At 40.8% G+C, this 25,288-nt stretch overlaps 1 protein-coding gene across 2 annotated transcripts in view; it reads right to left on the reverse strand.

Moving 5' to 3' along the window:
• The window catches only part of SORCS3 (sortilin related VPS10 domain containing receptor 3), a 273,052-nt gene that overhangs the window by 106,462 nt on the left and 141,302 nt on the right, over positions 1 to 25,288 (reverse strand). For both annotated transcript variants that reach the window (XM_086899396.1, XM_086899397.1), the window contains one exon: positions 17,121 to 17,279. In XM_086899396.1, coding sequence (XP_086755522.1) covers positions 17,121 to 17,279 — 159 coding nt within the window. The remainder of the gene's footprint in view (positions 1 to 17,120; positions 17,280 to 25,288) is intronic.

Below are 25,288 nucleotides of genomic sequence, written 5' to 3' on the forward strand. Positions count from 1 at the left end.
ACCCAGCTCAAGAACTACCTGTGCTTGTTCTTTCCAACTCCTCCAAGGGAAACACCTATCCTTGTCACCTTGCAAAGCAGGGCTCCAGCGGTACCAAGTTATGAAACTTGGAAGTGCTTCTGGACCCAATAATGGAACTAATGGAAAAAAGAGCTTATCCTTTCCTTCTCTTGTCACAAGCTGCCTGGAAACCACAGTTCAGGTAAGGCACTCTCGACAGCTCCAAACTAAAGAAGCTAAAAATAAATCCTACTTCTCGAGCCAAAAGATTTGTGCAACAGCTGGAGGGGCTGAACTTAGTAGAAAGAAGTCTACCAGCACCAAATTTATGGGTTTTGTTTACACAGAGTAGTAAAAACTAGCAATTGTAATGAAAACAAATGGACCAGTTTATCTCTTTACTTTGATTTCCTTTCCAGGTGATTAAAAGCTGCATCAAGAGACCTCATTCCAGCCCAAGGTTCTTCTCTAGCATTGTACAGCCAGACTGTCTTAGGCATGGAACGGGAATATGCCCGGACTGATGCATGTCTGAGACTCACCAGAGCTGCTCATCAGAGCTGCTACAGATGTTGTATAATAAATGGGACACTAGAACCAGGCTATTTTGAAAACTGGTCAAAATATAAATTAAATACTAAATACATTTATCTCATCTGTCCCATAAAGAGATGGGGGGGAAAAAAGTAAACGTTTCAGAAGTTGGGAAGTTTTTTTGGTTTTTTTTCCATTTTAAGAAAAAATATTTCACATGCTCATCAGTAAGATTAGGTCTTCAGGCAAAAGAAACTCGGTCTCCATTCCACCACAAAAAGACACTGGTCAGGGATCTTCCACACCTGCTTTGAAAATGTCTGACTACAGGATGTAATTGTATGGCTCAATTACAACCTGGTTTCTAATGAAGCCAGACAGGTTAAGACAACGCACTGATGTCACATTTCATGGTCTCATAGTTTAAAAAAATGCTTTTACTAAGTGGGTCCTCTTTAAATCTGATGCAGAAAGCAAGATGTGGCTCTCTCTGCTTTGCCACTACACCTCCAAGAAAAAAACAATAGTGGATTAAACTGGTGAAAAAAAAAAAAAGTCCTTTTAAAAACCTTCACAATTCAATTTTTCTTAAGCCTTACTGGCACCAAGCACACTCAGCAAAAAATTTGGTATTTCTTCTAAGAGCAGAGCATCTTTTGCTTTTCTACTCCATGACTGCTTTCTAGTGGAACAAGAAGTCGAGATACAGCTGCAACAGGAGCAGGGTCACAAATGAGTATCACAAAGAGCTTAAGGCAGGTTTTAGCCTTGGGTGAAAAACAGGCTCTCTTTTTTGTGATTTTGCCCCACCTCCAGAAATGATAGAGTGGTGCAGAACCAAGATGAAAACTGTTAATTCCATATTTATTTTTTTTTAAACTGAAAATCTGGAGAAAAAATATGTTCAGTTTGGTCAATCAAAAAACATTTCAATCATTTCTAAAGAATTTAGCAACTCGCTAAAGGTACTATAAATAGAAATGCCATTTTGAGGGAAGGCTAACTTTTCTGACTGCTTATTTATTCCTTTCTCCATGATATTTTAACCATTTCAAAATCAGCTATAGAGTCTGAGGGAGGACTAAAGTAGAGAACAGGAAAACAAGGGAACAATTCTGGGACCATGAAGAGATCAGAATGGGATGGAGATGGCAGAGCTGCCTCCTGCTACCAGAGGCTACAAGGTGCACCAGGAGTTATCTTTACCAGTATTTCTTCCATTGGCATCCAAAAGGCTCAGCCAGAGGCAGAGCTAGGTTTCAGATTGCTCCCGTTGTCCACAGAGGCTGCTTCACTTCTTTTCCCCTCAGATCAGCTCTTTAACATTCACAAAACACTGAATTGTCCCTAATGGCTTCTTATTTTTCTGTCTCAAAGCCAGGCTGATCCCTTAGCCCAGTTTTTTCAGCTTAAAAATCATTAGGCAGTGCTGGTTCTGAGGTGTGTGCTAATTGGATCCACCAACCACATGGAAGAAGCCAGCACTGCTGTGCAGGTCAGCCTGCACTGAGGAGCTCTGTGCCCCCACAACCCAACAGGAAAATTCTCTTTGCTCCTGGGAGCTTCACACTGCAGCCCTTTAGAAGTCCCTCCTCATACTCCATCAATGGTTATACTCCAGAAGTTTAACAATAAGGGGAAATAAATGTGAACCACATGTCTAATGGGAAGATTTTTCATTCAAATGTGCTTTATTGTGTGATATATGCCTTTAATTACAGTGCAAGCATCTGGATACATTCGTTGCTATTACAGACCAATCTTTCATGTTTATTGAGCGTAAGACTACAAGTGACAAAGCAGGAGAATCTGAGGCATTAGCCAAAGTGGGACATAAAGCTACAATCACATGCTTGGCTGTTCCTCTCCTCCTTCCTCTACAAACCCCATGGCACTATCTGTAGGTTAACCTCTATATTATACAGACCAGGATTAAATGGCAGAGGTATTTCTTCAGATTAGTGGAAGAAATAGATTTCACACCACAGAACCACCTTCTAAATTCATCTAAGATTTTTCTGATTTATTTCTTTACGTGGAAAAACTATTTCTCAAAGTGTGTACATGGGCATTAATGAATAGGTTTTGAAACTGCATTTAGAACAGCATTTTTTTTTTCTGAGATGTAGTCATTGTTCATGTAAAAACCTTCACACAGCTTGAAAGAAATATTAGTCTGGTCTCAAGCAGTATGTGTCATTTAGGCAAAATTAAAGTAATGTATTCTGCCCCAGTTTAAATTGTATGTTATTTAACATACACACACCTGCCACCCAATGCAGTTTGCCATTCATCATCATTTTCACAGACAAGGGTGGTTACTCAAAACAGCTCCCCAGTTTTTGTGACCCACCACCCTCAGACACTGAGCAGACACAACACCTGAACTCATCCCACATGGGTGAAAATGCTGCTCTCACTTGGGATCAGCCCTGACAGAGTGCAGTTGCCTTCTCTTCAGTTCTCATCTCACCAGCTGAAGAGCAGCAAACCTCACAGGAGCTGCACCCCACTTCTCACAGTGTTGTACTTCTCCCCAAAGTCAGAGCTGTCACACAAACTGTCCATAATGTTCTACTCCATTCCCCTCCTGAGGGAACTGTGCCCTCTCAGCCTGGGGCTGGGGATTCTGTCAGGGATTTATGGTGCAGAGCAGGGATTTATAGGCTGCCACCACACACATCCTACCCTCCATCTCTTTTGGTCACAGATATGCCCCCAATGCCATCCTGAAAGTCTTCTGGGAAACTACAGTGGATGAGCAGATACAGGATAGAACACATACACATTCTGCACTGGGAGAAATCCCTCTCTGGACAACTCTGGTCCACACACACAGCCTATGCTCTTTACTGCCAGCGACAAAGGGCAAATACTGCCCCAAACCAGCACAGAGAAAAGCCCACCTTAGTTCATGGGAGTCTTATATCCCCCAAAAGTGAGCACAGAAGCTGGTCATAGGACAGCTGCTGTGAAATAAATTCTATGAGCAAAAAGATTATAAGGTAGAACAAGGCAGAAAACTTCACTGAAGGTGCAGCTTCAGCAAATATTATCTCCTGCTCAAATACCCCAGCTCTTGTACAATTCATTCTTTTAGGCCATCTTCATTACCACGTACTTTTCATATCCTATCCTACAATGAATCAAGGGGCTTCTGCAAGCTTGAGCATACAATAAATAAAGTTAGTTATATCATAATAAAAAAAGTTAGATTCCTTTCAGCCTTACTCTCATACTCTGAGCTAACTCTGGTCTCCACGAGGGGCTCTGCTATCTTATAGATAATCTCCAATACTACACTTAAAATTCAGTGGAATAATTCAGTTCATCTTTAGCTAGCCAAATTTCTTTTTGACCAGATTCCCTGGCAATCCATGCATTGACAATAGGCAACAACTGAAGGGAAAAGCAGAGCCTGGTTGTACAGGCATCCATCTCCACACATACACAGCCAAGCCAGAGATCACATGCAGGAAAGGCAGATTAAGAGGTCTCATGGAAAACTAGAGATTCCTCCCTGCACCTCACAGAGATTCAATTCATGCAATCCAAACATGCAAGGGAGACTGTTCACTGGAGGAACCCAAATGAACAGCATCATTGTAAATACCAGCCACCATCAGGAACAATTTAGCTTGACAGCTGGAGCAGAAACTGTCACTGCACCAAGGCATCACTGCCAGAAAAATCACCAAATGAGAAACTCACATGTTCCAGGGATCCCTCTGGGCTGCTGGGCAGACACCATTTACACTGTCATCTTTGATTCATCCATCACCCAGTTCCTGCAACCAAACTGTGTACCTTTGGAATAAATGAATCTGCAATTGCAGGTCATTCAAGAAAAAGGAAGCTCCTACCTAGCCTGTCTCAGCAGCTCTCTAGGTTTGTAAATATTCTATGGTGTCTATATTTACGCTATTTATCCCATTTAATTAAAACTCTAGATATCTTTAACTCGCCTTATAAAGCAGTGTGAAGAAAAAAGCCCCTGCAAAGCCCCAAGACTACACCAACTCAATTCAGGGCTACAACTTTAGTCAAAAACAACTCACCAAACTTGATTTAATGTAACTTTAATTTCTGATATTAACTTAGGTTCACAGTGATGGTACTGGCATAACTCAGAGTGCAAGGCTGCAAATGAAAAATAAAGCAGCTTTTTCCATGGTGACAGCAGAGAAAAAGTACATCTCATATAGCTGGGGAATATCAGACTCAATTTTGCAGAACTTTCAGACTCGTGACATTTGTGCCACTGGGTATGTGTGCATAACTCTTGTGGACTTGCACTGAGATCTGAGAAAATCAACTGGCCTGAAGCAAGTGCTATGTTAGAGGACAAAACTAGAGTCCTGTTTTGGCAGTAAAACTTTTGATGACATTATTGTTCTCTTACTATATGGCAGGAAAGTCCCCTTGGGTCCAGTATATTCTGCTAACATGTTATTTGTACGTGCTGCTATCTCTTGAACACTGCAAGTATAAAATGCTACAAAATCTATATTCAGACAGTTTATGATCACTGAACCTCTGGCATAAATGAGTTTTCCAAGGTAGAAGGCTGTGGGAAGGATCCCATTTTCCTCCTTTTGCACTACAGAATCACAAGGATTTTCTATAAGGCTTTAAGCTTTGTTGTTTCTTTGATCAATTGTCCTCCTCTCAAAAGTATCACCCTTCATTCTGGTGCCTCAGCTCCTCCTTTTATCATACCCACAATACTTCCAATGAGCCAAAATTTTACTGCATCATGCCCTTTCATTTTACAGCCACCCATAGTCCTATAAAAATCAACTGAACACAAAACTAAAGAATTTTATTACTCTGGAACAACTTCTTGTAACTGTCACAAAACTACTGCAAAAATTCAAACCTGCACACAGGTGTGTGTACATCCTACACAAGCAGGTCACCACTCTTCCCCCAGACAACCAATATGGAAACCCAGCTGAAATAAGCACCAACACACAACTGAAGATGTGCAGCACTTGCAACCATGAATAAAGATACGTGTCTTAGAAGCATAAATGCCCTGCAGAAGAACAGTGCTGGAATCAGGACATTCTTGGGGGTTTTTCTCCTTTTTTTTTTTTTTTTTTTTTTTAATTTTGTTTGGTTTTTTATGGTAAAATTTCTAATTCTACTAACTGTGAGGAAGCATTCAAAAAACATGGTTTCCAACACTTCCTCAGTTCAGAAGCATCAAGAGACATATCAGAGAGGACAACTGAAATTATTCTAACACCTCCCTGATTTTTTCTCTGCCAAACTCATTACTTTTAAAGGACAAATACATTATTTCTAAACACTTGTGATTGAAGTTCCTGAGGTGCTAGACCAAAAATCCAGGAACCAGCCTTCTTTTTCATCACTGATACAATAAGCATGAGAAGCTGAAACACTCACTCATCTATGCTTACTGAGAGGACAGAGGACTTAAAGCTGTTCCTCTGGCACCTTTATTCCCCAGAAAAATTGATTACATTAACTTTCTATCAGAAGGGGGGAAAAAGGGAGAAAAAAAGAGAAAATAAAAAAAAAATCCAGATAAGTGAATTTTCATATGTCAAGGTTGAACAGAAATAAGTAGATGCCTTAACACAAGTAAGAGCTTGCACACAGGCCCTCTGCCCAGGGACTCTGGATCTCTCACCAGCCAAATTTTAGGGGGGAAAAAACCCTGTGTACTGGGAGGCATAAACTACATCTAACTTGCTTTATGTGAGAGAAGAATACCATACATGTTTGCAGGTCAGTGATGTTAATCAGCATTTCCCTGCTAAAATCAATGCACTCACAATGAATATCAGCTGCTAGGTGTGACTGCACACATCTTTTGTAAAGCACCTCAGGTACACTATCAGATCAGAACATGGTCCATTTCCCCACTGGAAACAAGCTCTGGAGACAGGGATGGTTTGCTGTGGCTCAAAAAGGAGAGGCAAGAGCCACAGAGAGAAGCCTGCTTGCAAAGGGCAATCTGAGAAAGAACATGAAAGCTCCTAGTATTACATAAACCTGCTTCACACAATAGACACAAAATGATTCGAAATTAAATGTACAAGCCTTTAAATAGATTGCTGTGCTACAACATAAAAGAAGGACCTGCTCTGCCTTGCAGCCCATTTACTACTACAGCACCTGCTGATGAGAAATTCTCACACAGGGTCCCCACCTCAACTACACTGCAAGTTCTGCCAGGAAATATCAGCTCCTGCCTGCTACCTTCTGGAATTTCTCTTTCTTTGTCTCTCAGATATGCACCTCTCAACTATATAAAATGACTTTGATTTTAGGAAGCTGAAGTGCCTCTGCCTTGGGGGCAGAACAGAGAGCAAGGGCCAGCCTGCTATTTCCAGGCCTGCCATTCCTACTCCTGTCTTCAAGCTCCCAGTCCAGCACACAGAAGTTCATCCCTCTTGAAGCAGCCTCACAGGCTGCCCCTGATCTTGGTTGCTGGTGATGTAACAAACAGACACATGCTGCTGCTTTTTTGGGGGGATGAGGGGAAATGACTGTACCTTCACCCCTCAGCATCATCCATCCAGCTGGCTGCCACAAGGCAAAGAAAAACAGGAGGTTGGGAATGCTTTCTTTGCTTGCACATCATGTTTGCTCTCTCCTCCAGGGTGAGAGTCATTAGAATCTGTAAGCATGATAACAGCAACTAGGAAACTTAATGCTTTTTGCTGTTTTGATCATATTGGAATCGTATCCCACAAAATCCATTTTGCACACATCCAAGACAGCAGGGTTGGTTTCAAGTCCACTAATCTCAGGTAATACAGCAAATAGTTACATCTCAGCAAAGGAAATTACTTCCTTGACACTCAGCAGAGGCCTCATCAATACAAATGAGTCCAAGGTGCAATTTACCTCATCCTGAAAGAGTCACCTACATTTGTTTCCAGAAATCAATCAACACCATTCAGTAGATCACCACTAACTACGATGCGAAGCCTCAACACCCCATGTAGGTGTACAGTGCAACATTTTAGATCTCTACAGTCAGGCAAAATAAATCATGCCCCTGGTGTTCTTATTCTTTAGCCTTCTTCACTCCTTCATTTTTATTCCCATCTGCTATATTTATAACCACTCTTCACCCCACTTAGGCTCCAGATAAAATCAATATACAGCCATGATTTAGCATGGCCCAGGAGTAAGCCACAGGATCCTTGCTCTGTTACACAATAAACTAGGTTGCTCCAGCAGAAGAGCACATTTAAGCATCAAATGTGTCTCGCTCCATTTATCTCTATATTTCTCTTTTCCAAGTAAAACCTGCTCATAAAGTGTCTATAACATAAATAACAAGCAATAGGAGAGTCTGTTCTGGCTAAATCAAGTTTCATAAGCCGTTACTTTCTCTTTGCCACCACAAATCATCACAAGCCCAAAGTTCAGTATTTTGCCAGGACAAAATTCATTGGGCATTTCTGAAGTAGAGCCAAGGTTGCATAATTTAATTTCCCATCTCCTATTAAAACTGCCAGGCCTACCATAATCAGAATGATAAATGTAGAGTCATACGTCTTCTCTCTGACGGTAATGCCCATCAATACTTCAAATCCAAACAATTGTGACATCTGACTTTAGAAAAATTACCTGGTGCACCAACACCACTTAATTAAATCATTTTAAAACTGCTTTTGTTACGTTTAATGAATAATATATTATACTGCAATGAAACATGCAGCAATACAAATACTTCACAATGCCAACAATTAAGACTCACTTCAGTTATGGCAATTGACAACACAAGTGCTCCTCACTTCATTCAGCTTGTGCATTCCAAATGAACTGGTTAGCAAAAAGGGTGCTTCTTTGCTAATGAGTTTTGTAATCAAGGCATCTATTTTAATTTCAAATTGGCTAGATTGGGGGAAATTGCTGAACTAAATGACTGGTTCTAATTAGGATTATAAAAATATTCATCATGCTGCAGAATTAGCGCAAGGTCTTGATTTACTGACATTTGCATATAGCTTTAGTTTAAGGGTGGAAAAAAACCTCCTGATAAATTGTCTTCCTTTTAATGAATTGAACAAACACTATATCTGTTTTAGTCGTCCTTTCATTTAAAGGCACTGATACATATTCATGATTTGTAAATGAAGTTAAGTGATTTCAATTCTTCAGTTCATTATCATATTGAAGAAGAGACTTCTGTAAATTGCCTTTAAATATTCCCAATCTCAAGGGTTTGGTGTAGGGTTTGGTTCTTTTTGTTTGGTTTGTGTTTTTCTAACTTTACTAACATTTCAGTTTATCTGTTTGATGGATCCCTGCCTGCCTGGGAGAGCTGCTGGCAGGTGGCTTGTCCAGCAGCACAGACACATGATATGTTTGTAGAACCTGATGTTCTCAGAAGAGTATTCAAAAGGCAAAGAGATGAAAGGCTTATTTGTTGCTAAGTCATGGGAACAGGACTCTATCTGCACTCAGTTTCTGACTTTGTTACAGTCCTCAGTGGTAGTTAGGCAGTGAAACACTTTAATGACCTGTGCCTGAATACACTAGAGATACTCAGGGGACACCACTTTGTCAGCCTCACGTTTAATTGCAAGCACTCTCAGGCAGGGATTGATTCTTAATATGAATGTCCAATACAATGGACCAGTCAGTATGGTAGAGATTTCTATGAGCATAATTTGGCTTGTATTAAACATGAAACACTGTGTTCCTGCACTATATGTGCCCAGGTGGGCAACGTACTCATGTTATTTCCTTCCTCAGTATGGTAGGCCTGCAGGACTAATTGCTATTATGGCAGCTTCCTCAATCTCTTTCCCTTTGGGGTGAAGAAAAGAATGCCGTAGGTGTGCCTCCAGCTTCACTCTGTGGGGTGCTCAAAAGTCAAGTGACTGGTGCAAGATAAATCTGAAAGCTGAGCATTGTATCCACAGGACTGGAATCATCGTCATTGTGCTCTTCAGATATCAATGAACCATGATGAGAAACTAGCCCTGGTGTGTTATCTCACATCATACAATGAAATGCTGATTCTACTACGAGGATCCATACAGGAGCAGAAAGAACTTACTTTCCTTGTTAAAAGTAATGTTCACATCTTGCTAAGAAAAGCTGAGTTTTACCCAAGAGGTGCAGTCTTGAGCCGTTGTTGATAAAAGGAATAGTTACCCACACTTTTGACAACTACAATTACATTTAAATTCCAGGAGCAGGAGTGCTGCTGAGGAGCAGGTAACAGGTATGGGTGCCTGCTGATTTATATCAAAATGAGATGTGAGGCAGACACCAACCTGCCTCTCCTCATCAGCCCCATACCTCAGTTCCTAAGGAAATAAAACCGACGGGCCTGGGCCAGTCACATCTCACTTCAGACATGCAGCAACTCTCACTGCTTAATTTTAGCACATCTGCACTAGCAGCTGCTATCCTGGAATCACATTTCCAACATTAGGAGTTCCAACTCTAAATGCAATAGCCTCACACAAACACAACCCTGAAGCCCCTGTGTGCCTAAGTTTCCTTTAGGGGCACAAAAATCTGAGACCAAGGAGCACTTACTGGAGCACTTACAAGACAGGACTGGACTGGGTGCTAGATAATGACATCTAGGCTTCCTTTCCCATGAAAGGTTGGAATAGATGATCTTTCAAGATCCCTTTCAAATTGGATTGTTCCACATGTCTGTGAAAACAGCTCATCACAAATAATCCCAAAGATGAACGACTGCTTGGAATAAGGTGCCTATATTCCTCTCCCTGGATTTTGGATTTTGCAGCACGCTGCCCAACTGCACATTGTCAAAAAAAGCCCCAACCAAACAGCCCCACCCTTGGCTGACTTACTGTGCTATGTCATACTGGGAGACTGGCCCTAAATTCCAGGAGAGCATTCTGCCTGGAGCAGAGACACTGCCTTCATGGCTCTAGTTCCATGTCTAGTACAATTCAAAAAAATTTTTTTTAAAAAATTTTTAAAAATGCCACACAAACTTTCCCATATAGTCCCAGTGCTGTCTGTGATTTTTATTTTTTTTTTAATAAATTCAGGAGTGTCTAGTCAAGATAGTAAAGGCTGTGACATGCACTGCATCCAATTTTCAGATGATAACTTGCCACATCTACCAGACCAAAGGAATCTCCCCAGACAGACCTGATACTGTCTGCCAGGTGTGACTTGATGATACAGCAGAATGTTATCTTGCATCTCTTATCTATCACCTCATTCGAAGAGATAATGAGACACCCACTTTCTTTTGTTCACTTTCAGCTGAAGATTAAGCTCTATGGAGGGAGCAGCCACTGATTGCCCAACTTCTTGTTTATCCAATGCTCTCAAATTGGTAATGGTGTAGTTGGTGAATTTAAATTGATGTATTACTGATTTATTCTGCCTCTTACTTATTCCCACCAGGCTCTAAATCACAATTTGGTCTGTAAGGAAGATGTGGAATTCTATCATGTTGCATACCAGGAGTTTTTTTTTCTTTCAACAATGGTGATTTGAAATATTTTAAATATCTCCCTCCCTATTCACTAATAGTTTGTCTTTTAAACAAATTTTTTTTTAATTATCTTTTAAAAAATATTTATGCAAGAGAGTTTTGCATGTTGCTCTGAAAGTTTCAGTGTCATTCTGAGAGAAACTCCATGGAGTTGGAAACTCCTATGTCTACCTCCAGACTCATCACTTCCCACAGAGGCATCAGTGTGGGAAGTTTTGCCTATTGAGAATTAGTTGGTTTCCTGGATAAATGAGACAAACAACCAGACACTCAACATATTAGCATCATAAATGTAAGATCAACTCAAGATATTCCTCCCCAGTCACCGAATGGCAGCAATGAAATCTGTACCTTAAGCTTGTGTTGGGAGACTTTCAGCTTTCATAGCATTCCACAGAGCTGTTCCCCACATTTTCCAACAGAAAATATTGCACCTTTATCATATATTTCCTTTCCCACCACATTTAGAGGCAAGGATTGTTTAAAATGGCTTCCTATGTATTTTCTGCAAATACCCACAAAAACTGGAGGCTGCAGGTCCGTTTTCCCTCTGTACTGGGTGATATATCCAGGTGTCAATATGGACACTCCCTGTGAGACCCAGTCTGACCTGCAGCAAATTGTCTGTAACATTTACAGAGTGTCCACCTTCTGCCAAAGGCCACTTCAGGGGCCATTACCAGAACCAACACATGCACACATCAGATTGCACTATTTTATCAATAAAGTAGGTGCATACACACAAAGCTACTGGGAAGAGATCCAAGATTTTCAACCCACAAGATGCATTTAAACTCCCAGGACCTGATAGTTATACAATGTCACATGGCTGTTCAGGGGGGAATAGTAAACCTATCCAAATTTGCTTAAAGCCTTGTAAAAATTCCTCCAGCCTGGGCTTTATACGCTATGAGAAGACATCAGGGTCCATGAACTTGCTACATGCTCATGCCCACACACACAGATTTCTTGGCTCAGCCGTGCTGCATTTTTGTGATGATCCAGGAGAGTTAGCAAGGCAGAGAAGGGTCCTAATTGGCTATAAAAATTAAGAACAGGAACGATATGCTGTGTTGACTCATACCAAGGAAATAGCCTCAATAACTCCTTGGATACTACAAAGAGAAAACAAATGGTGGTAACTGAGATTTGACCTTAAATCAACCAGCAGCCACACAACGATATATCTTTTAGAAAGCCACCTGAGCTCCATCTCTCTCAGTTGTCTTCTGCGAATTGCCCTAAGAAGGAAAAAGCAAGACAGTACCTATGTGGGAATTAATGAAAGATTTGTGATTAAATTGATTTTATATTCAATTATTTCAGTTGATGGAAATGGTAGCATCACAAAGTCTTTGGCTTTCTCAGTATGAAGCCATATTTCAAGAGGTTCTGTTGAGAAGAGATGGGCTCCTCCTCTTAAAGAAGAAGGTCTTGGAATATGGAATAGACTTTACAAAACACCAGCTTGGAAGGGGCAATAATTCTGTTAAAAGAGCATTCAACATGTGTTGTTTTTTTTTAGTTGGTTTGTCGTTTCTTTAATCAACTAGATAAATACCTTAACATTGTTGTCAGCTGTGCAGAAGTAGCTAAAAACAAGGAGGGATGTTTAGACATCATGACATCAACAATCATGAAAAAAAAGGCTTGAATCACAGCCATGGAACTGTAGGTCAGAAGATCTTTGAGGAAAAGTTTTTAATGGGAAGATCCAAAACACTGACTATTTCAATTTCATATCAAAATTTTAATATTTTTTCTATTTTTATATACAAGATAATTTTAAAATATTTTGATCTTGGCAGTTACCAAATCCATTATCTGTAGGAATATGAACTGTCCCTATTTCATTTTACTGTGTGGAGCAACATACTAAAAGCAAAATAGATTTTCAGATTCTTTGTTCTCTTTAATTTCCAAGCTGACCACAGCTTGCTTAAAACACAACATTATTATTATTATTATTATTGTTATTATTATTATTATTATTTTTAACTGAAAGAAAACTAATAAGATAAATATTAATCTGAAATACATATTTTAATCTAAGATATGAAATTAATTTTTTCAACTTATTTACACATTTACAGTTATAAAAGGATGGATTAGATCTTCCCTTAATAGTTTCTGCTGCCTGGAGTCAAACTGTATGTACTTGATTTGTTTTCAGAGTTATTTGCATTTTTAAATCTGCCCCTAAAGGAGTTATTAAAATAGAATTTAAGGGTCAAACGCACTTCTAAAACTGAGAGAGGTGGAGGAATATGGCGTCCCACTATAGCACTGGCTGCACTGCAAAGCATACAGCAAGTCACCTTCCTTGTCACAGTATGTGTGGATAAATATTGCCCACAGGTTACAGGCTAATGATTGATTTTCTATTTTATTGTCCTCTCATGCACCAAATCAGAAGTGTTTCAGAGCCGTTTTATCCCCAGAAATTTGACATATGAACTGAGAAAGCAAGCACTATTTGATACAGCTCTACCTGTTTTGTGCCAGGCAACTTCATGTTGCTTTTGGGCACAAAAACGAAGGACAGAGGAGTATGAGCAGGACTAGGCTGCAGTTGGACAATTAACCCCTGCCAGCATGGCATCCCTTTGGATAGCCTTCTCAGAACTACAGAGCACCACTGCAGCCTCTATAGACACTTATTTTAGAAGCTCTTGCTATCTCTTTTCTGGTGAGCAGCAGAGAGATGAAATGGTGATTGCCATTGGCATGATCCCATAACCACATCTAGAAGAAAAGGCATGGCACAGTAGTGAGGGAAGGTGTGAGATCCAGATCTGGCTTCTGGATAAAACCAGAGAACAACCACAACAATCTTATGAAGATGCAAAAGAAATGATGAATTCTTAAGTATAGGTGACTTAAAGCCTAAAAGACACTTAATTCTTGCACTGGCCTAACCTGAGAGAAGGACAAGCCTGACCTCTGGTTCCCACATGGCTGTGGCAGTGGTCCTGTTTCCAGACATGCAGGAATGCACTACACTGGCCTCTCAGAAGACTTCATCTGGGGATTTCGCATGGCACCACTGTCACAGTCTAACAGCACTGCCCCTAATCTCAGGATCACCTGGGACTGCAGTGAAGCTGCATGGTCCTGAGTCAGAGGGACAACTTTCACAACCCTCACTGACCCATGACATGGCTCAGCACAATCCATACCTCAGTTACATTAAGCAAACATTTCAGCTGGGAAAAGCAGTGCTCCATGGTTCCATACTAGGACCCACACTGAATTCAGGCCATCCTTCTGACCAGCGAAGGAAAGCATCATGAGTGGCCTTGAATACAAAGGCAGACATAAAGGAAAAGCCTGAACTTGGCATTGCTCCATTTCCATCTGACCAACAAGCTACAGACCAACTCATCTTTGCTCTTACACTTTCAACAATTTTATTCTGTTTCTGGGATAAAATGTAAGCAGCCTCAGAGTGTTTCTAGCTCAGTTCATTTTTCTTGTCTTTCTCCTAGGTAGAAGACAGCAGCTAAGGTGTGAGCACAGATGCATTCATTTCCAGGAGGAGAAGCAAAAATGCTCCTGGTCTGCTATTGCTGTACTGGAACAGGGGAGCATTAGTACCACCTCACAGTCAATCACATGTGCCTCCCTGTATTCTGATTTCTCCTTCCAGTGACTAACATCGAAAGAAGATTACAAAGCTTGGATAGTACAAGTACAGTGCTTCAACCCAAGAGCAGATGCTCTGCACTCATTGCAGATGGATCTCTTTGCAAATGCACACTCAGGATGTCTCATCTGGATTCTCACATACATGACCACCTCATCAGATGCTTTGTGTTTTCCAAAACTGTCTGTATAAACACCAGGTTCATTCAAAATCATTACATCCAGTTTAAAAGTGGTATCAAGCCATTTTGTGACATCAAATAAATAGATTGGTCTTTTCAGCCTACTTCAAAATCCCTGTTATACTGATCATCTGAGTGCAGAAAACTATTTGACATTTGACTAACTCCTTCATACAGTAAGGACTTGATACTATGAAAGGAGTATGTTTACAATAGCTTTGTTCTTGCAAATGTCACTCAAGAATCATCAGTAGCACAGCAGCAAAACACCTGGTGCCTGCCACAGCATTCTTTTAGCAAGTGGGAAGCAGAGCAATAGGAAATTATTTGATTATATTCTCAGTAACTAGTTTGGTAAAAACCTGCACTAGCCTTTCAAAGGAAATTCTCAGATAGAGAGGCACAACATTTTAGCTATATTGTTCCTATAGCTGGGATGTGAGACTGACTAGTTTAGAAATCTTCAACAGTAACTGCAGAAATTGAAAATCCCACCCAGAACACACCCCCACACCTGCCAGGTTAATGCACTGGTTTGTGTGGAAAGGTTTTCATAGCAGGGAGGAGGCTACAGGGGCGGCTTCCATGAAAAGCTGCAAGAAAGCAAACGCCAGCCAGCTCTGAGATGGACCCGCTGCTGGCCCAGGTCAAACCCACCAGCGACAGGGGTAGCACCTCTGGGGTAACACATTCATGAAGTGAGGGCAAGAAACAAATTGACAACTTCAGCCAGAGAAGAGTGAGAATATGTGAGAGAAACAGCGCTGCAGACACCAAGGTCAGCGAAAAACGAGGGGAAGAGGTGCTCCAGGTGCTGGAGCAGAGATTCCTCCGCAGCCCACAGTGAAGGCCATGGTGAGGCAGGCTGACCCCTTGACCCCTGGAACGACAGGTGAAGGTGAACCCATGGGGGACCCATATGGGAAGAGTCTGTTCCTGAAGTCTTCATCCTATGAAAAGAGCCACACTGGGGCAATTCATGAAGGACTGCAGCCTGTGGAAAGGACTCACATTGGAAAAGTTTGTGGAGAGCTGTCTCCTGTGGGAGGGGCACCGTGCTAGAGCAGGGAAAGGGTTTGAGGAGTCCTCCCCTGAGGAGGAAGAAGAGGCAGAGACAACATGTGATGAACTGACCTCAGCCCCCATGTCCTGTCCCACTCTGCTGCTGGGATGCAGAAAAAAAGAGAAAATTGTGAGTGAAAGCCCAGGAAGAAGAAAGGAGTGGTAGAAAGGTATTTTAAGATTTTGTTTTCACTTTTCATTACTCTTATTTGATAGAGTAGGGTAGGATAAAGTAAAGTGCAGTAGAGTATTGATAGGTAATAAATTCAATTAATTTTCCCAGCTGTGTGACTTTCCCATGATGGTAATTGCTGAGTGATCTCTCCCTGCCTTTACTTTGATCCACAGGCCTTTCATTATATTTGCTGCCCCTGTCCAGCTGAGGAGGAAAGTGACTAAGTGGCTTTGATGGACACCTGGCATCTAGCCAGGGTCAACCCACGACAATGAGGGAAACTTTGCTTATTCAGCATGTTTTTGCTTTCCAGAGTCTAGTGATGACAGAAACACAAGATAGGAAAGATAAAAGCTTGGCAAGTTTTAAACTTTGTAGAATTTGTAACTTGATCATCCTGTCCATGTCTCAGCTTTGGGCTGCAGTGGGGACTGCTGCTCCAGGGCTGAAGCACACATCTCAGCCACAGCACCTCACTACCACACTGCCCCTGCTCTGCTCAGCACCTTTCAAAACAGATGAGTGCTATGTATGCTGAGGACAAGTGACAGACTGGAGATGTCTCGCTCATAGAAGGCACTGCAAAGGGGCTTAAAAGTGGCATAGAGGAGTTTGTCATCTGTTGCTGCTCCCTGACCTCCAGTTTGCAAGCAGAATGAGCACCCCTCAATGCTGAACAGACAGTTGTTACAGACTAACTCGGCCTGAGTGCTCCATCCTCAGAGACAGCACAGAAATCAGTGCCTACAAATCAATAGATTTGTAGAACAGCTCCGTATGTCATGTCAAATCTCTAATTCTTTTCATCTCTCATAGTATCACCACTACTGAAGCTTCCACACCCATCATAATAACTCAGCTCCTTTTAGCAAACTGGCTTTGGAGTCACTGCATGGCTTTTGAGCACATTGAAACCTGCAAAGTGAGAACAGCAAAGCACACTATAAATTCTTCATCTTCTCTGAAACAGAGCAGTTCTAGACAGTATCCCCTTCAACTCCTGCCTTAAAATCATTGACACATTATATCATTTGCTCACCTTTTGATCCAGACTGTAGGCCAAGATCCATTCCTCCTGCTTGGGGTGGAAGAGCAGGCTCTGGATATAGAAATTCAAACGGTACTTCTGATAGGTAGCTCCTTCATCAGAGCTGATAAGGATGCTGCTCTCAATCTCCGGATCACTAAGAAGCATGATCTAAATAGAAAAATGGAGGGAAAGTGTTAATGGAAAAGTGAAAGTAAACATCATTTAAAAGTGAGATCATACAGCACTGACGTCTATTAGATGAATTCAGAACATCACTCAAGAGTATAACATCCCATAGAGTTAGGATAGGTTTTTAGCATTTCAGTTTCATTTTCTTTGGAAATTTGTTTGTTGAGTAATTTGGCAATTCCTTTTTTTTTTCATTTTACCAGAATAAATTCAGCAAGTCCAGTAAGAAAGAAAAATTATATGATCAAAATTGATTTTTGTTGGATATAGCAGGCAGCCACACCAGGCTTTCCTGGATCATTTTCTGTCTACCACCTCTTTCCCCCAATGTGGAATCCTCTCTCCAAAAGTAAATAACAGAGTATTCCTGAGATCATTAGCTCGTTATCTGGCAGCTTGCAGTGCTATGAGTGAGAGCATCACCTCTCTGGAAACACTGAATGCCTTCCTGGATCAGCTGCTGGCATCTGGGTATAGTCCACGTGCACATGTGCAAACACTGACACAATTTCGTATATCACACTCCCAATTTGTACAGTACGAGACATTCATTCAGTCAGTGAAAACATAATTTTCCCCAAGCACAGGAAAGTGCATGACCTCAATTTGTACAGGGAGGAAAACACTTCTGAGCCTCTAATTTTAATTAGAAAATTATTACCGATATTTTAAAATGGGTTGATTCTGCACTATCAGATGGCAAGCTCTACATAAACGTTATCAAGAAAAATGTTGTGGAAACATTAACACCATCTTATTAACATCTGGAGAAAACGACTTCACATTAAAGCAAATACCAGTACCATAAAATAAAGGCAAACAGTGGGAAATAAATTAGAGCTGTTCTAAACACAGCAGGTTGTTGATACAGCAGCTGAATCAAATATAGAAAACTGTCTTTCAGCAGGAAAACAGATCTAGGAATGGCCTTTTTTAGCTCATTGCAGAATGATCAGCTAGCTGTGATCCACTGCAGTTTTGGATTCTGTCCACATTGACTTCTCTTATCCAGCTTCACAGAGCTTCAACTTCAAGGCTACGATAGGGAAATACATTAATTTTGACAGCAAAAATCAGTTACGAGGAATAGTAAAACCCATGGTATGTCAGACCTTCATCAAGCAAAAAAATTCAGTGTTTGTTTAATCTTAAGCACCTCATTAACTCCATGAAGCCACCAAGGGAAAGGAAGTACAACATAAATGGCTTCTGATCCTTTCCATTAAGAAATGAAAAGCTGAGCAAGAAGTGAACGTTTTCCCAGAGTGAAGCCATTTGTATGAATCCAGCTTGGCACTTCAACATCCCTCACACACACCACTTACCAGCCCCAAAATAAATCTCTAGCCATTCCCATGGCAAGCCACAGTACAAGTCCTGAAGAAGTGCACTTGCATTGTGCTCTGATGGAACGGTCTGGGGAACGAGAAACGTCCCCATAGGCAGCTGAGCCCCTGGGAATTAGCCTGAGAAGAGGTCTCCAAGATCTCCACTCAGAAGGATGTTTTAGTACATTTCTTCTTTCTAATCAGATCAAAATATCAATGTTCTCATGCCCCAAACAATAACAATTTCACAACTATTTGAAGGTATTTTTTCTGTCACTTTTGACTTGGACTGCAAGTCCCTGTTTACCTAAAACATATTGCCTGTGCCAGAGAACTATAACATAGCTCAGTATAAATTATTTGCTTATACAGAATCGAAGAAGGATGTAAGCCTGCCTATTTAACAAGCCAATCCAGAGAGGTCTTATATTTAAAACAAAGGATACTTCAGGAATAAAAATATTTTCCACCTGATGTAATAGAAAATTAAAAAGTTAACAATACTCTGTATTAAAAGGTCACTGCTGGAGTTCTGTCCTCAAATAAGGAGCATAAGACAGCTAACAGTGGCATGGAACTTAAGTGGCACACACACAAAGCACCCCCTCTCCCATTTCACACATGATCTGCAGCACCAAGCTAGGAAAGGTGGAAGAATGGAACAGCCATCACATCTAGAGGTGACATCACATAAATTGTGCCCCGTGCCTTCACACAGTTCCCACATCCACTCTCCATTCTTCAAATGGAGAAATGAACACCCAACATCCCTGCTGTCATCCATCCTCCCAGGAAAGGCTGGTCCTACACAGAGCAGGATGGAAAAAGCAGGAGGCTCAATCAGAGTGAAGAACAAAAGCCCACCACCCATCATGCAGCTCAGACTGGCACACACATTTGTTACATGGAACCCAGAAAAAGAAAAGTGACAGACTCTGGGCTTTTCTTTTTTTATTGTTTCTACTTTTTCTCCTGGAAGCTATAGCAGGAGGGAACTTTTGGCAGGGGAAATAGCAGGATGTTTGTCAAAGGCCTGAAACTACCACTTCTCATTATGGGACCAGGACGAAGGATCTACCCCAGTAGTGATTTAGATTAATCACTTTTCATTAAGAGACAATAAACAAACTCCAGTCAGAATGAGAATTTCTGCCAGAATCCTATGTTGCCATTTATAATTGCCATAAGGAATAGCAAAGGAGCACCAGAGAGTTGTCAAATGTAATTTATAAGGGTTTAAGATCTAATCATTTTCTGTGTTATTAAATTAAATGGCAGCCTTTATTTAAAACGAAATTGTATTTGGTCTTTCTACATTCTAGATTATTTATATATATACATGAATATATAAAATATTCCTTTCTTCCTATAGTCTAGATTACTTATATATGCATGCATGTATAAAATACTCCTTTCAATTGCTTTTTTTCTCTAGTTTAAGTGGTGAGGGGAAGGGCAGGCAGGCAGGACTGGTTACTGCCAATGGTAAATCATTGAAAACATATTTGAGATGAGTTAGTTTATGCTACATACCTTTTCTTGACCTTCAAAATCCAATGAATAATGAATGGCAAGCACCAGACCAAACAAAACAGGCTGAAAATCAGACTAAACTTCATATAGTTCTTTAGGAATGGATGCAGAGGAAGAGAGCTGTCTGGGACATGGTGCATGTCCTTTAAACCAGGAGCTTTGGGGACAGTGAGGACACAACAGAGCTCTTTGAATGAACTCCAGGTGGGCAGAACAGCAGCCACCAGTGAGGCACATAGAAAGAAGATGATATGGAGAGGCCACATTGCAAGAACATTAACTACAATATATGGACTGAGATCCTCAGTACATGAGTAAGAAACATATCCAGCTCTGAACACTTCAAGGGGATTTACCTCTGGGAATAAACAGCACAAGCTGCAGGCTCCTTACAAGGAGGGGAGATGTCATAGCTGTGCCTGCCATAATCTATTTGATACAGAAACCACAGCAGTAGTTAAGAGTCATTCAGATTTGTTGTGAGGACCCTTAAAGGAGCTCAAATGCATAAGGAGGGAGGAAGAAAAGTGACACCATATTACAGCACAAATCCACTAAAGGTCATGCCCTCTGATGGGGCTAATGCAATAAAAACTAGGGTAGGATTTGTAACTGAGAACTCGAGTTCCTGCTAACCAGGTCAAAATTCCAGATATGTTACTGAGCTAATGCACACACCCTCCATGGTATTGCTTTCACATGGGTTATGTGCAGGTGGATGAGTTAAGGTGGTAACACATTCCTCTTTTTCTGTACCAGGACAGCTGTGGTGTGGAATACTGAACTGTACAGCAGTGAGGCAGCACATCTCTCACAGACACAATGCTACAACATGCCCAGACAGGCATGGAGACACAGGCAGCCTGAGCACAGAGATCACAACAGAGATGTGTTTTGTTCACAGCTGAATTAGTTAATAAACTACCAATGGACAAAAAAAAAAACCCCACAAAAAAACCAAAACAACATGCCACATAAATGGCAATTTTATTAATATTAGCTTTCAATTAAACCTTTTATTTTTCTCAACGAACATAAATTTTCACTGTAAATTACCGAAGTGCATCTCCCTAAATCAGCACAGACCAGTTTTATAGGTGCAATAATCTGTAGCAATAGTACTACTGGGCTACATTAGCAAAGCAGCACCAGAGAGTTGTCAAATGAATAAAGAAGACAGGTTCAAATAAATGTCTTTTAAATTTTCTGAGAAATAGAGAGACAGCATTAAACCATTGTGTACTGCCTCCTGATTCTCCTCTTCACTTTAATGTACTTTTCATAAACTGTTCTTTTCAGAGGTCCTAGTCACATTCACCTATGTAAAAGGCTACTCTAAAAACCATAAACAAAACAGTAAAAAAATAAACAAAACCACCAGAACACCTACAAACCATGCAAGCCTCCACAGCTTCAAAAGAAACCCAGTTCCTCAGTAATGTATTAGAATTTACTCTCTAGCACTGCATTATCCTCTCCTACAACTGAAAAGGCAGTTTTGCCACAAACACTTCAGCAAAGACAGAAAGTTGAGGTTTCATGTTTACATGGGGATTTCCATATTGAATGTGCTTGACTTAAAAGTGGAAAGGCTTTTTTGGGGTTTTTTGGCCTCCATCCATTAGGCTCTCAACTCAGAAATACTTTAGATCCTTCCTACAGCCTGGCCACATCTACATCATCAATTACAAAACAAATCATATTTTTAAAAGGAAAAAATATTTCTTTTTTTTTTTCCAATTTGATTTACAATATTTAATGGATTGTATGGTCTCCCGTCTCCTTCCCACAAAGTTTCATAGTAGCTTTGTGTTTAAAAAGCCAAAAAGTTTCAACAATTTATGCTGAAATGTCAATGTGAGAGGAGGATTTTTGCTTTGTTTGGATTTTTGATGTCCTTTGCTCCTTTCAAAACTGAGAAATCAAAATCCAGTGACATTTAAAGGCTTAACAATACAAAAGTTGTTTTCTTCCTTCAAAACACCAGTCCATCACAAGTTAAATATGAACAGTTTGGAACTCTTTTATGGGAAAAGTAATTTTCTACATTGAAGCACTTTTGATTACATGTTTGACCATCTGAAATATCTCACTGGCAGATACTTTGTTCCTCATTTCCCTCCCATTCTTTCTCTCTCCAACATCATTACTGCAATTACTTGCCCTGCAAGCTGAAGGATTCCCTCAGAGGTCTGAAACAAGCCAAATCTCCTGGAACACAGCTACACAGTATATCTAATGCCCATCTCTCCCATTCCCATGGAAGACAGGGGCCACTCATTGCAAAGAAAATCTTGTCCTTTCTTTTCCTTCTTTCATCACTACATGCCATTTCAACTAAAAAAATTCACTTTAATTAAATCAGCCCAATTCCCTCAGAGACTAAAAAGTTCTGGTACCACAAGTAACTGTCTAATTACCAGCAAAAGCAACACCCACATGAATCAGCTAAGCTAAAGCTGTCTTTGAATGATTTGCACTAGTTTAGAAAGCAGATTTCTAGAAAGCACACCTTAACTTTATAGAAACTCCCATAGATGTTGAGATGGCTAAATACCTGCTCACTGCCCTGTAGATATCTCTACAATAATCAGGGCAAAATGAAAGCAACCTCTGTTCTCTAGTCACCAAGCATATCAGTCAGACAGGAGAAAAATGTGATATGTCACTGATAAGAATCTGCTCTAGAGAGAAATCCTCTGTATTTACATACAGGCAAAGACATTCACTCCATTATTTAGGGATCAGCACCTGTGACGAGAGGGACATCTGCTCTCTGGGAAGGCAAACAACACATCCATTAAGAGGGCAACAGCTTTTATGTTATTACTTACTTTGTGTCCCAAAAGAAAAATGCTCATTGCAAACCTTTGTGTTACAGAGTAGCCCAGATTTGGGACTCCTTCTTCCTTCACATGGCTCAAAAATTTCCTTAATGTTAAGGATAACCTGTGGGCATCAGTCAAGCAGTAAAGGGGCTCGGAGCTTTCATGAGAGATAAATTGTCTGGACCTACCCCATTTCAACTTCTTGTAACTTCACTTCTTATTGCCCAAAATTTAACATTAATAGGAGATTTAATTAATGAATATAGCATCAGATCACCAACTCTTAGAACCATAGTGCTGTAATCTTAAAGGATGAAGTGCACTGCACTCACTTTATAAGGGTTTATGAAGCATGTGTTATAAAAGTACCTCAACCATAAGGCTTTTATACCTTGGCACTCACTTCAATACAATCCCATAAAACCCAAGCAATCTTTAAGTGTTAAAGGTGACTTTCACTACTGTATTTATTATTGGATAATGAAAAATTACTCAGACACCCATAGAAACTCAGCAATGAAATAAGAGTTTCCCGAGACTTTTGCATTGGGTCTGCATTATATGTACCGTGACCAAAGAACTGAATAGCTCTCTCAAGACATTTTAGACACTTCACAGTAACCTCCCTCCAGAACTTCCTTCCACCAGGAATTCTCTGTAATTACAAAACAACCTCTAGTCTGCAGAATCACACTGCTTGCCACTGAACTTTTTAGATGTTAACAGCTGTTTCTGTAAGCATTCAACCCCTCTGAAGGACCTCATTCATAGACTCCTCCAGTTGTGCCAGAGACTGACAGCTCTCTAATCCACCAAAGTGTTTGAGAAGACAGCAACATCAGGGGGAACCCATGCATGGGTTCCTCATCTTTGCAGCACTGAGACAGAATGATCAGAGTGCGTGATGCTGTGTTCAGAAGATATGCAGGCTCACTGTCTCTGCAGAATGTTTTGCCTTTTGTAGAGGGTACATAATAGAAGAGAATCATTACCAGAAACAAAGTAATATACTGTAAAGTGAAAATTTCTCGTTAACATAAAACAACAGGGTTTTTGAAATAGAAGTGGGCCTTGGTGCAGTGCATCAAATGAGTACCAGCACTACCTTGCCTTCTCTGAGGAGATGCACATCAGCCTACCACACTTGTTTACAGGCAATAACCCTGGTTAATCTTTTGTTGTCTTCTATTGCCTCTCATATCCACCTATACCCAAACTAAAATTACAATTAATTGTTCAGATTTGTACAAAATTGCAAGAGGCTTTTGGCACTTCAGCCATACCTGCCATAAATTGTCATACCAAAACAAAACACTTCAGAGAATTCCCAGCTCACACATTCCCTTCCCTATAGAGAGGGCACTCCATTTTAATCACCACCTCCAGCACCTGCACAAGAGCACAGATGCACCATGCAAGGAGCCCTGAGGATCAGGAGCAAATTAAGGTTAAATTGCATATAAAGCAAGAGCTCTTCAAGGAAAACCACTCTGCCATCCTCACTGGCAGGTTGGAAATGAAAATATACCACAGCTGTAAGACTTAGACAAAACTCAAAGCTGGGAAAACAGCACAGATACTCTGAGGCTGCCACCTGAGCCTGCTCTCAATGCCAAATCCCAGGCTGGATCCAATTTGCATACACAGGAGCAGACTAAGCCATCATAACCGACCCAACAAAGCAGAACATCCTATCTTTGTTTTGCTGTTGAGCAGGTCAGAACAACATGTCTCCCCTCTTTCTCTCGTCTTTTTGGCACTGGACACATGTACTTTTCACTTTTAATTACAAGGCACAGCAAGCATTTGCTTGTTAAATTTCAGGTGCCAGTGGGGATGGAAGCCATCCAAAAAGCATGTGCTTGACCTGGCAAAGAGTGACTGACTGGCAAGAGCCACATGCTTGGTTGTAAAACCTTTTCATTGTCACAGCAAGGCAGCCTTTATCCAAGGTTACTCCAACCCATTATATTCTTGTTACAGCTGCATATTCTCCAGCTCCCCACAGATCATCAGAGCCAAGTCCTCTGCCACACTATTCCCACCTGCTTGAGGCCACTTCAGTGCTGTCCCGCTAATTTGCCAAAGGCTTTTCCGTGTCACAGCATGTCCACGCAGAGTTCTGCTCCACACACTGCCAAATGGGTTACAAGCATCCCCACTGGGTTTGTACATCCAGCTTGACCGACACCTCTATGAATGGGCCTGGACCAGAAGTAGAAAAAGCTGCACTGGTGATCTTAGGCACCAGCTAGTGCTTCCACACAAATAGAAAGCCTCTGATCTTTATCATTATATT

Source organism: Cyanistes caeruleus, chromosome 8, assembly GCF_971803275.1.
Source record: "Cyanistes caeruleus chromosome 8, bCyaCae1.hap1.1, whole genome shotgun sequence".
Classification (NCBI taxonomy): domain Eukaryota; kingdom Metazoa; phylum Chordata; class Aves; order Passeriformes; family Paridae; genus Cyanistes; species Cyanistes caeruleus.